At 44.9% G+C, this 13692-nt stretch overlaps 1 protein-coding gene across 1 annotated transcript in view; it reads left to right on the top strand.

Annotated features, from left to right (window-relative positions):
- LOC147107487 (interleukin-1 receptor accessory protein-like 1) overlaps positions 1-13692 on the top strand; it is a 1486384-nt gene that overhangs the window by 572733 nt on the left and 899959 nt on the right. Inside the window, exons 3-4 of the mRNA XM_086006559.1 lie at positions 12371-12554; positions 12700-12853. Of these exons, the coding sequence (XP_085862685.1) occupies positions 12371-12554; positions 12700-12853 (338 nt within the window). The remainder of the gene's footprint in view (positions 1-12370; positions 12555-12699; positions 12854-13692) is intronic.

The following is a 13692-nucleotide window of genomic DNA, read 5'->3' as shown; positions in this document are numbered from 1 at the left end:
TCCTTTATGGACACGGTGTCTTCACGCCCGTCGGCGTGCTTGACGTACGCGTACTGTGGGTTTGCGTGGAGTAGGTGTACTGCCCCCACGAGGGGATCCGTTTTGTGGTCCCTCGCATGCTTCCGTAACAGGACTGTCCCTGGGGTGGAGAGCCACAAGGGTAGGGATACTCCTGAGGTTGATTTGCGGGGAAAAACAAACATCTCGTGAGGAGTGGCGTTAGTAGCAGTACACAGTAGCGACCTTATTGAGTGGAGTACGTCTGGGAGGACCTCCTGCCAGCGGGAGGTGGGGAGGCCTTTAGACCTTAGTGCTAAGGTGACTGCCTTCCACACTGTCGCGTTCTCCCTCTCCACTTGCCCATTACCCCGGGGGTTATAACTAGTGGTCCGACTCGTGGCTATCCCCTTCGACAGCAGGTATTGGCGCAGTTCATCGCTCATGAACGACGCCCCCCTGTCAGTGTGGATGTAGTTAGGCATGCCGAATGTGCAAAACAGGTTGCCGAGGCACTTGATGACCGTGGCACTGGTCATATCTGGGCAGGGGTAGGCGAATGGGAAGCGGGAGTACTCGTCCACAATGTTGAGAAAGTACACATTGCGGTCGGTGGAGGGGAGCGGTCCCTTGAAATCTAAGCTCAGACGCTCGAATGGCCGTGTAGCTTTGATCAGGTGGGCTCGGTCGGGCCTGAAAAAATGGGGCTTGCATTCCGCACAGGTGTGGCAGTCCCTGGTCATAGGCCAGACCTCCTCGATGGAATAGGGCAGGTTACGGGATTTTATAAAGTGGAATAGCCGGGTGACCCCCGGGTGGCAGAGGCCATTGTGGAGGCCCTGTAGCCTGTCCCCCTGGATGCTGGCACACATCCCTCGTGATAGGGCGTCGGGGGATTCGTTGAGGGCCCCCGGCCTATATATTATGTCGTACTCAAACGTGGAGAGTTCGATCCGCCACCTGAGAATTTTGTCGTTCTTGATCTTCCCCCTCTGTTGTTAAACATGAAGGCTACCGACCGCTGGTCGGTAAGCAGGGTGAAGCGTTTGCCGGCTAGGTAGTGCCTCCAGTGCCACACTGCCTCCACTATGGCCTGGGCCTCCTTCTCTACCGAGGAGTGCCTGATCTCGGACCCTTGGAGGGTTCTTGAGAAAAAGGCTACGGGCCGCCCATCCTGGTTGAGGGTGGCTGCTAAAGCGAAGTCGGATGCATCGCTTTCGACCTGGAAAGAGATGTTTTCGTCCACTGCCCGCAGCGCGGCCTTCTCAATGTCGTGTTTAATGCTGTTGAAGGCGGCGTGGGCCTCGGCCGTGAGCGGGAAGGACGTTGATTTCAGGAGGGGACGGGCCTTGTCGGAATAATTGGGGACCCATTGGGCGTAATAGGAGAAGAACCCCAGGCACCTTTTCAGGGCCTTGGGAGTGTTTGGTAGGGGTAGCTCCCGTAGGGGGCGCAATCGGTCGGGGTCCAGACCGATTTCCCCGTTTTCCACCACGCAGCCCAGGATACAGAGGCGCGTGGTGCTAAAGACACACTTATCCTCGTTGTAGGTGAGATTGAGTCTGAGGGCGGTTTTCAGAAATCTCGCGAGGTTCGAGTCGTGGTCTTGCTGGTCGTGGCCGCAGATGGTGACGTTGTCTTGGTATGGGTAGGTGGCTGTTAACTGGTTCTCATCGACCATGCGGTCCATCTCCCGCTGGAAGACCGAGACCCCGTTCGTTACCCCAAAGGGGACTCTGAGGAAGTGGTAGAGACGTCCGTTCGCCTCGAAGGCGGTGTATGGACGGTCCTCCGGCCTAATGGGGAGCTGGTGGTATGCCGATTTTAGGTCGATGGTGGAAAACACCCGGTATTGCGCGATTTGGTTAACCATATCCGCTATGCGGGGCAGAGGGTAGGCGTCTAGCTGGGTGTATAGATTAACCATCTGGCTATAATCTATCACCATCCGCTTCTTTTCGCTACCCTTAACTACTACTACCTGGGCGCGCCACGGGCTGGTACTGCATTCGATGATACCCTCCCGCTTGAGTCTTTCTACTTCCGACGCAATGAACCATCTATCCTCCCAGCTGTACCGCCTACTCTTGGTCGCTATGGGTCGACAGTTGGGTGCGAGGTTGGCGAACAGAGAGGGCGGCTTGACCTTCAGGGTAGCCAGACCGCACACTGTGAGGGGCGGCTGGGACCCACCGTAGATAAGCGTGATACTTTGGTGGTGGCACTGGAAGTCCAGACCCAAGATCACGCTCACACAGAGATCTGGCATTATCAATAGTTTAAAATCTCTGTAATCATTGCCTTTTACCGACAACATAACCGCGCAGAAACCTGTAATTTTTGAGGTATGAGTCTTATCGGCCATGGCGATTTTGCCCTGTGTGGGGACTATCGTTAGTGAAAGTCGTTTTACCGGGCTAGGATGAATAAAGCTTTCGGTGCTCCCGCAGTCAATCAAGCATTTAACCTTGTTCCCGTTTACCTCTATGTCCATCATCGATTTGGACAACAGATGTGGCCTGGATTGATCCACTGTGATCGAGGCCACTAGTGGGTCCTGGAGGTCCGTGTAGTTGGGGCAAGATGGTGGACTCCATGAGGGTGGACAAGATGGCGTCCAAGATGGCCGCCCCCACGGCGCGCATGCGGCGGTGGTGGAGTTGGAGGCGGGGTTCCCTCTGCAGACTTTACTGAAATGTCCTTTCTTCCCGCATTTAAAACAGGTGGTGCCCTTCGCTGGGCACAGATGCCTGGAGTGTTTGTCCTGGCCGCAGAAGTAGCATTTCGGGCCCCGATGCATCGCGGCAGTAGTGGGGCTCCTGGGTGGAGGCTGGGGCTCCGATGGTGCTGGGCTGGCCTGAGACCTGGGAGGTGAAGATGGCTTCCAAGATGGCGGCCCCCACGGCGCGCACGAGGCGGAGTGGGCCGCGTCGCCTGGGGAACAGGATTCAGAGTTCTTCTGGGCCATATCCAGCGATCGCGCTATATCTATAGCCTGTTTTAAGTCCAGTCCCTCCTTTTCAAACAGTTTCTGCCGAATGTAATTTGAACTGAGGCCCGCAATAAGGGAGTCTCGAATCAGCTCCTCCGTGTACATGATGGCAGACACGGCCTTACAGTTACAGTCTCTGCCCAGTACTTTTAGGCTTAGTATAAAGTCCTCTAGTGACTCACCATGCCGCTGCGTGCGAGTAGTCAGAAGATGCCTGGCGTACACCTCGTTTATTGGCCGCACGTAGTGGGCCTTCAGAATGGTGCAGGCATCCCCGTAGCTGGTGGCATCTTGGATGAAAGGGGAGACCCGATGGCTCACCCAGTTTCGCAGGATTCCCAGTTTCATGTCTCCGGTAGCGGTTTCGGCTGCTATGGCGGTGGATGAGTTTGCAATGAAAAATTCGAAGCATCGGAACCAGTGTCCGAACTGTGTGGCTGCGTCTGAGGCATGGGGGTCCAGATCCAAGCGCTCTGGTTTCAGGAGTCGATCCATCTTGGTGTTTTAGTGATTAAAATTGATGTGCCTTCAATAACTCAAAGACAAGGAGTTTAAAGGATTCAACTGAAGGCTTTTAATCACTAAGAACATTGCAGCATTGCAGGTCTTCCCACATCGGGTTCGTCTGGTAGGAATGACTCATACAGCTCTTGAGACCTTTATATGGCAAAAGACAGGGGCGTAGCCAATACACACAATAGGAACAAAAGGGGGCGGTTCACACAATACAAGCAGGTAAAACACATGGGCTGATGAAGGCATATATTTCATCACATAAACATTCCTATTACCCATAATCAAATCTAGGTTATATTCTCCCGTTGCTGACTTTTTTACAAACTGAGTCATTAAACAGTCTTTCATTAACTCTAGAAATCCCTTCCCTGTCTTACCAATAACGACATTACTGTTCCAGTCAGTTTCTGATAAGTTGAAATCTCCAACTATTATAACGGATCCCTTACTCCTTACCTTCATTATCTCGTTCCACAGTTCCAGATCAAGACTTTCACCCTGGCCTGGGGATCTATAGCATGCCCACAGTAATAGTTTACTTCTGTTAGCATCTATTAATTTGACCTAAAGTGATTTTTGAGTCTGCCTTATCCTTTTTGATATCCTGTCTTACTTGTTCCTCAATACTAAAGTTTATATATACTGCCACACCACCTCCTTTTCTCCTGATACAGCGTCTTGTAAACAACTTATACCCTTCCAGTTATGTATCCCATTTATTGAAATAATTCCACCATGTCTCTGTAATGCTAATGATGTTCCATCTATCAACCCCTGCAAGACCTTCCAGATCACGCATCTTATTTGCCAGACTTCTTGCATTACTGCAAACACGCCTTTCCACCTATCTATTGCAAGAGTGCCACAGAATTTCTCTTCTCTTAGACCTTGAAATTGTGCTGTGAGACGGTGGTGTACAAGTGCCAATGCATTTGTCTGAAGATTTTAACCCACTGAAAATAATCATGGCCAGGAAGGTGTTCTATAGTAATGTGCTTGCAAGTCCAGACCAAATTGCTGCCAGACCTGTTCATGCCTTGAGGTGGAAATGCATCCTCTGAATTTTATTCCATTCCAATGGCTAGACAGGAAGCTTCCAATTGCTGCCATTCCCACCAAGATTGTGCAACCTAGTCAGAAACACGTCATGTGAGCGCACTAATCAACACTCCACTATTCCATAATCCAATGAGTTCCAGTGCTCCCTACTGCCATGCAATGACCCATTACTTTATTCTTACAATTGAAGTTAGATAAATAAAATGTAAATCAATACCATACAGCTAACTGTAGAGTATGAATTCCCCTGGTCCTTACGTGCAGCCACTATAGATACATTTGTGGTGATTCCTCAGCTCAGCATGTCGAGTGAAATTGTCAATTTGTTCTAAAAGAAGGTGTTCATGATTTAAACAGAAAGTGAGCAGAGAAAATCTTTGCAAATGCATGTACAATATTGCTACATAAAATAAGCAGCCAAATTTGTGCCTCAATATCTTCAGTTATTTCATTTTCCACACAGCTACTGGAGGCTAGCTTGCACGTCTTTTCACTCACTTTGAACTCTTCCTTCCACAGGCCTCATTTCACAAAGGAAGTTAATTTATATCTCCATGATGATACTGAGTAAATGGAACCTATTATATCCAGCCCCTTCTCTGTACATAGATATCATCCTAGCTTCACTATTCAAGCCTAGCACTGAGTAATGAAATAAATAAACCAAAAACCTGTCACAAATTAAAACATCTTTGCAAAGAAGACTGTTTGGATTTTCTGTCCTATGTCCACCCAGTTTTGGGCAGCTCTAGGATTGCACCTGCTCCCCAATGTCTTCGCCACTTCTAAGATTTTCCAGACGAAATGATGACAGACATTGAATACATCCACCCAGATTTGGGCAGGCAAATTCAAATGATAGGTTAATAACAGGACTATGTCATACGATATATTTCCTGTCATTAACATCTTAGCAACGCTGGTGTCAGGAATGCTATAGTGTACCTGGCTTCAAGCACCATTAACGCAGCAGAAGGAACGTTTAAAAAATGGAGGACTGCTTTTCCTAGAGCAGTTAATCACAAAGGGGGAAAAATTGGGTTGCTTTACACCTCCCGTTAGCACAAAGCACCGAGCACCTGGGCACGGCGCCACTAACGCCTCCTGCGAAATTCAGCAGGAGATTAACGGCGGCGGTAGCAGGTAGCGCCCTGCGGTGCTGTGCCTCCGGCGATGACGTCATCGCTGTGTGCAGCACCCTGGCTGCAAACTTCGGTCACGCCCCCTGACCTACCACCGGATGATATGCCTGACAGGGTCAGGGTAGCGTTTTTGCGGCCATGGTGGCGCTAATTAAAGGGCAGGTGCCGGGTGGCCTTTTTTTTAGGCCACCTGCCAGCACCTGCTCCCTTTCACCTGCTCATGCAGGGTGCCAGCTGCACTCTTGAGTGGTCCAGCAGGGCCCCGGTGCATGCTGCGCTAGGCCCCTCCCCTTTAATCGGGAGGGAGGCCCGTAATACCCGTATTGCGTGGCGCTGTTGCACGTAGCGCCGCGATATTCAATGGTAGCGTTCCAAGAGGGAGGAGGAGCGCTTCCAGTAGCGCCCCGCCTCTTGCTTGGGGTGCTACCACTCAATTTACGGTGCGGGGGTGCTAACTTTTTTGGGAAGTAGCACTCCAGCGAAGTTAGCACCCCAAAGAGGGTGTGACCCAATTTTTCCCCCAAAGTCTTTTCTCCTGTAGCTCCAGTGACCTCTAGCCATACTGTGCTGTGGCAGATGCTGCAGTGATTGTGCTCCCCCATTCCCTATGCCCAACCAAGGCGGGCAACCCAGTGGCACAAGGAATATCAATAGAAGTCCACCAGAGAAATGTAAATGAGCCTTACTAAAGAAGGTCCACTGGAGTCGGCGCTCAGGTACTGGGCATGTGCAAAGCCCGCCCTGCCACCGACTCAGTGGATATCTTACAAATCAGAAAATCTAGCTCAGCGCATCAGTGTAACACACTTTAATTTCTCCGGTTGGACTCACTGAGCTATTAGCTTTAAGATCTCTTCTTGCCTTTGATCTTTCAGCTTCTAACACTAGCTATATGCAACTAGTTCTTTTGTGCAGTTTTGTAAACTAGATATTGTCATTTTTGGTTTTATTTCTGTTTATAGCAGAACATTTTAATATTTAAAATAGCCTATTAAAATAATGATTCTGTGATTAATATTTGAAAAATCATGAGTATTAACAATAATCTCACAGTAATTCTAAACAAATCTTGTAGTACAGTAAAAGCTTCCGTTAAAAATAAGGGGTCAGCAAAGAGATTATTATCTTATGGATTGAAAATAATTTATGCATTTCCTTTCCCCAGCTGACATGCATCCTTTTGCTACAATAGTACAGAGTATTAAGCATATTGGTTGCAATTCCCTTCAGCTGACTCTCAGGGTTTGTCAGATCTAAAACCTGCATTAAGTGATAAATCTTAAACGTGCTGTATCCTTTACTTGGACATCAAAAACAATCAGCAGAGTTTGAAAAGATCTTTCATTTTACAAACTTGTCCACATTCTTGAGCAATAGTTATTTGTTCTGAGGCTTGTATAGCATGGAACATGAGCGTGCTTAGAGAGCTTCAAATAAGCATCAATTAGTTGTATCGGCTGCTCTGGACGTATTTGTTTAGTACAAATTCCAGCTAAATGCAGCTGGGTTTAGTATGCATGAGGCAGGATAACTTTTCACTAATTAAGTGTCCGATTTATTTGACGGCCAAGTATCCACCTGCTCTGGCCATTTAACTTAACAGCTCAATTAAATCACAGCATTCTCAAGAAAAACCTGACCATTTTTGCATTGTCGTTTGTTGATCGCTTTTGCATCGAACTGTAGTGTACTTACTTTAGGCTATATGCAACAAATATACTGACTGTTATGATGTTGTGGCGCAGAAATCTCTCTGCTGTGAACTGCAGATTCAGTTTTGTTTTTAGCAAAGCAGTTTATTGTTTGGCTGTAACAAATAGTCGTTGCGTGACTAAATCAAACTGCTCATCACAGGTAACAATGCAGTCACTGGTCCCACTTCAGTATTAAGATGGTCAGCCAGCATTTGTAAAAAGACTGAAAAAACATCAGATAAAGGGTAATTGAAAGGTTAAAAATACAATCAATTCACGAAAAAGAGAATAAAAGCATGTGAATGGCGATGAGAAGCCAATTTAAAAAATATGAAACCCCACAATGACCTGGAAATTACATTGTGTGATCGTTATGTGAAAACTCAAAAAAATTTGATGAAATTCCTTTGGCTGCTATTTTAACAGAGGCATTAAATCATTTATTTTAGAAGGGCAAATGCCCATGTTAAATTAGTAAAGGGATGTCATACCAATGTGTTAAGTATTCCTGCTTTAATATGCAGACACAGTAAATGGTAAAGTGAATTATGGGCTATAATTCTCCATTATCGGAAGTCCCGACTGCAGCACTGCACCTTACTGCTCAGGTCCAGCACATCCATTCCTCTGGAATATTCGATGCCTCTATCACTTTTATGGTCACAACTACTCAAAGATGGAAATGACCTTTGTCAATGTGAACGATTAATACATCCATACCAAAATCACCTTTTTTTAACAAACGTTAATTTGTTTAAAATAAATAGATTAAACAGCTTAATTAAAATAGCAGAGAGAGGAATTTGCTACGAACATGTTAAGTATACACATGATAATATCAACAATTTCTATTCTTAGAAATAAAAACCTAGGCAGTCACAATACAAACTCCCACAATGTTTGCCCTAAATCTCAGTAGCTTTCTTGTCCCACTTATTTCCAAGTCTAAATTGCACTGGCAAGTTATACTGTTGTTGAGCCTCTCCTCCACACATGGTTCCTTATGTAAATCTGTGACTTATGCACTGGGGTTTAGTCATTTTGTTTGAGTTTTAAAATAGTTAATAATAAGTTACTAAAATTAGTTCAATTTATGATTCGGTCAATTTTATCTTAAACATATTGCAATGGCCAGAATTTTGCAGTAATAATAACGGTGAGGTTGTCAGCGCTCACCGTTATTATGGAGTAAATTGAACAGCAACTTCCGGCATCCGCACATGTGCAGTTAAATGCAGAAATCCGGAAGGTGCTGTCCGAGTTGCCCTGCTCTTTCACAAGCTTCGCTACACCGGTACCTCACCGAGAGACTCGGCATTGTACATGTAAGGATGTGAATTTGTGGTACTTGCCTATTAGATACCCACTAAACATGCCAGAAAATGTTAAGGCTTGTCCATTCAAGTGGTAAGTGAATTTTTAACGCTGTAATTAAGTCTTAATTACTGCCAAACAATCTCTCTGGCACTGAAAATTAACTCCTACAAGTGTGAGTCTTATTCCTTCAAATTTGAATTATTGTTGGAGGTTTTTTTAAATTAAAAATTAAGGAAACTTCTTTTTCTTTCTGTCTCTTTTATCTCTCTTTTAATCCCATCTTTTGTTTCCTCTCTTTATTTTGCTTTCTGTACATAATTTTACATTGAATTATATATTCTAACTTACACTTCCTGGTTTAGACTCTGCGCTGCTCATTAACGATTCTTCAATCTAATTGGTTAAAGAGATACACAGTTGCTTTCCCTGTTCACACAGGTCCCAGATCTCCTGTAGAGGGCACTGTGCTGTATCAGATGCCCGATGACAGTAAGTTGCCGCTCAAAAGGTCTGTGGGCAGCTGTAAGCGTAATGAACGGAATATCCGGGCCTATGTCTCTAGCCATTCTAGCTGTTTTTAAATAAAAGTTTGTTTCCTTTAATACAACATAAAGGCAGAAATCTGTAATTCTTTGAGTGCGAATTTTGTACCAAAGTGCAATGCTTTTCATACAGATCTTTTTGTAAATTTCAAAATTGCCTGGTAAAATGTTTATCTGACAATTTTGTTATTGTAAACATATTGCTGTGCAAATTAAAAGATGACAATGTATAAACCAAGTAATTTTTTAGAAATTGAAATCTAGATAAACTTTTGATATTTGTGGTTCTCAAATCCAGATCCCATTGAGTTTTTTTGAGTCATTCAAGTAGGTTTCCGAAAACATTGTTACAATCAGCTGCACATTGCCTAATGCTATATAGCATGTGTGACTGACAAAGTCATTAACATGTTTTTATTTTGGTTTGGTGACTTTCTTCAAAGCATTTTCATAGATATCCATTTTAGTTGAGTTCGATAACTAGGCCTTTAGAATTACTTTTGCAATGGTGCCTCATCTCCTGTATAACCAACATCACTAAAATAGATGATCTGCTCATTATCTCATTGCTGTTTGTGGGAGCTTTCTGTGTGCAAACTGGCTTTCGCTTTTCCCTACGTTACAATAGTGACTACACTTCAAAAGTACTTCATTGACTGTAAAGCGCTTAGGGATGTCTTGAAGTCATGAAAGGCGTTATATACATGCAAGTTTTTTTCTTTCATTATTTGTTGAATTAAAGTTGCATCTGTCAGTTTGAAATAAGTGGTCCATCTTTCATATTTATTCTCTCATATCGCCACATTTATCTTCTCCAACTTACAAAATTGCTTTTTTTAACTCACTTATTTAAAGATTAATTTTATAAAAATAACATTGCAACACCATACAAAATCTCATGCAGAGGGGAATACGTCATCAGGAGCTAATTCAGTGAGTTAGCCAAGTCTTTTCATATGTGAAGTAAAAGTTAACATTCCATCCTGACTGGGTATTTTTGTGGTCTGATATTATGATGTTATGGGCCTAGAAATTCAGTGCCCTTAGCACCGATTTTGCGGCACTAGAGGGCCTAGCGCTGCAATTGGCGCCGGTTCCTAAATTGCCTGGGGCCCTTCCACGGCGGTAGACCGGTAGCGCTGCGCCGGCACCGATGATGTCATCGGTGTGCGCAGCGTTCCGGTTGCCGTGGTAACCCGGCCCCAAGCCGAAATTCAGTTGCGCCCGCCTCGCCCGTGGCAGGCACAACTAAGACTCTGGCAACAGAGTCTTCCCCCAGTGTGCGCCGGCGCATAAAGGTGGAGCGGCGGCCGGCCGCGTTCCCGGCGGCCGCCTGCCCGCACCTCCCTTCCCAGACTCCTGCATTCCCCCCCCGCGGCCCTGATCAGTGTCTCATGCGAGCCCGGCACTTCCCCGAGGTGCCGGGCTCAGATGTCGGGTCAATCCGCCGGACAGTTGTCGGCTGCAGGCAGCTCCTCCTTAACAGGAGGAGGAGGCCTGCAGTTCCCCCGCCGGCCGCACCGCATCGGGTGCCGCAGCGGGGGATTAGCGCCGGGAAACCCAAGTTCACGCCCGTTTTGAGGCGCTAAAGGAGGGTTTTAGCGCCCGCCGCCGTCTGGGCCCGGCGCACCCGAATTTTCGTCGGGCGCTGCCGCATTACCGCTGGCGCAAACTTTCTGGCGCTACAGCCCTGGCAAGACCAGAACCCAATTTCTAGGCCATGGTGTTTATGCATTGGGAAATTAGAACCCAGAAAAAGGGGAATTGAAATGAATAGGAACTGGATTGAGACTCAATTCATGGTTGATATTTGGAAAAGGAGATATTCCCCCTATCAACAGAAAATGCTGGAAAAACTCAGCAGGCCAGGCAACATCCGTGGAGAGAAAATAGAGTCGACGTTTCGGGTGAACCCTTTTTCAAAACTGGAAAGGAAATGAAATAGATTGAAAGGCCGGGCTGGGAGAGAACAAAAGAAGTGAAGAGACATTAAGAGGTATTCAAAACGAGACGAGATGGTGATAGGACTAGTGGAGACAAAAGACGGCTCTAGATTAGGTGTGAAATGTTCTGGCAGAATGAGAGACAGCTGCCATGTGGGAGAGAGAAAAAAGGGGGGGGGGGGAAAGGGCCAAAACAAAGATGTGGATAAAATATAAGCAAAAGTGTAAAGGGGGCCGAGGTTATGATCTGAAATTGTTGAACTCGATATTGAGTCCGGAAGGCTGTAAAGTGCCTAATCGGAAGATGAGGTGCTGTTCCTCGAGTTTACCTACTTTAGTTTAGGCACTTTACAGCCTTCCGGACTCAACATCGAGTTCAACAATTTCAGATCATAACCTCGGCCCCCTTTACATTTTTGCTTATATTTTATCCACATCTTTGTTTTGGCCCTTTCACCCCCTTTTTTTTCTCATGGCAGCTGTCTCTCATTCTGCCAGAACATTTCACACCTAATCTAGAGCCGTCTTTTGTCTCCACTAGTCCTATCACCATCTCGTCTCGTTTTGAATACCTCTTAATGTCTCTTCACTTCTTTTGTTCTCTCCCAGCCCTGCCTTTCGATCTATTTCATTTCCTTTCCAGTTTTGAAAAAGGGTTCACCCGAAACGTCGACTCTATTTTCTCTCCACGGATGTTGCCTGGCCTGCTGAGTTTTTCCAGCATTTTCTGTTGTTATTTCGGATTTCCAGCATCTGCAGTATTTTGCTATCGTATTCCCCCATCAATTGGACTTGAACCCAGAAGTCAATTTATGCCAGAGTAATAAACAGTAAATAATGTTTAAATTCCAAAAATAAGTTTAAAATGCCAGACAGGTGTTTAAATAAACATACCCCACTCACCAGTGGATTAACCTGATGCAATGTGAAATGACAACAGAGAAGCGATTTGTTGAAGCGAAACCATATATGATGAGTGTTATCTATTGAACAACAGCTATTTGATATGAATTGAAAATGCTCTTACTTTGATTTGGATACAATTAGTTTCAACTCTTTTATGAAAATCAGCTCATTGATATTCTGAACCTCTGTCGCTGGAATTAAATATAAAAATCACTTCAGAATGCTCTAATTTTAAAGTCTTTTTTGTGTGTTTCCCCTTTAGGAATGCTACATACTGCATGAAGGTTTCAATGTCACTGATTGTAGCTGAAAATGATACAGGCCTTTGCTACAATGCAAGAATGAAATATTTTGAAAAAGCTGAGCTCAGCAAAAGTAAAGAGATATCATGTCCAGACATTGAGGATTTCACCCTCCCCAACAGTGAACCTGTTGAATGGTATAAGGTAAGACAGTAACAATTTATTTTGCATCTAGAATACACTCTTTCTAAAAGTTCTTTAATTTGTATTGAGTAATGTTTGGTTAAAAAGGAAAATTACTATGAGGCAGCAGAAATAGATACTATAGTATAGCATGGTATTTGAACAGGAATGCAAGTCAAAGGCCTGGCGACAATCTGTTGTCCAAAAAGGGGACATTCTTCTGATCCGTGAGGTAACAGAAGATGACGTTGGAAATTACACATGTGAACTGAAGTTTGGGAACTTTGTGGTAAGAAGAACGACAGAATTGGCAGTTACAGGTAGGTGCTTGAACTCAACTGCTCTTTTTTTGTAATTGTGATTTTTGTTTTAAATGAACATATTATTGAAGTATCAGTAGTTTTAAGTTACTGACTGCCTTCAGACATGTTCATGTAATGGTTCTGATGCAGCGCACACAAGCGGGTTTGGTTAAGTTGTAGTTTGCAGCACCTACCAGCACCTACACTGGATAATTTAACTCCCTTTACTTTTTATGAATTTGTGGTTTACCTGGACAGAATTCTTATATAGTAATACACAGCAGGCTATACAGATTATTATTTTTTCTCTGAATTTTACACATTGGAGGTAGTGTCCCATTATTAGTGCCACTCCTGAGAGCTACTGCTTTTCTTTACTGACAGCCCCTCCCCTGTGCAGTCAATTCATCTGCCATGACTGCTGGGTGCTTTGGTGTTGGAAACAAAGAGGGAAAATACCCTGCAATGATGCACAACAACAGCTGGTCAGGAATGAATTACAAAAATCTTAGGATCTCATTGTGGTTTGGAGCTTGAACATTCAGTTTTGGCTCCATTACTTGTCCACATATTCATCCCATACCAACTTGGTTCAGCATGCATATCTAATTCACCAGCTCTATATATTCAATGCTCTCTATATAAAATGTAAAGAGGATTTAGCAAGATTTTTTCCAGGAATGTAAGAAGTCACACAACACCAGGTTATAGTCCAACAGCTTTATTTGAAATCACAAGCTTTCGGAGCGCTGCTCCTTCTTCAGGTGAAGTGGAGAAATGCATAAAGACACAGCTTATATAGTCAGAGAATCATGTCAGATGTTTACAGGTAACCTTTCCAACTGCCATTTATCACA

The sequence above is a fragment of the Somniosus microcephalus genome, chromosome 14 (assembly GCF_052327205.1).
Source record: "Somniosus microcephalus isolate GS21.2 chromosome 14, FLI_Smic_1.0, whole genome shotgun sequence".
In the NCBI taxonomy this organism is placed as follows: Eukaryota; Metazoa; Chordata; class Chondrichthyes; order Squaliformes; family Somniosidae; genus Somniosus; species Somniosus microcephalus.
The sequence above is the reverse complement of the archived record's forward strand: the minus strand, read 5'-3'. Positions and strand labels throughout refer to the sequence as shown.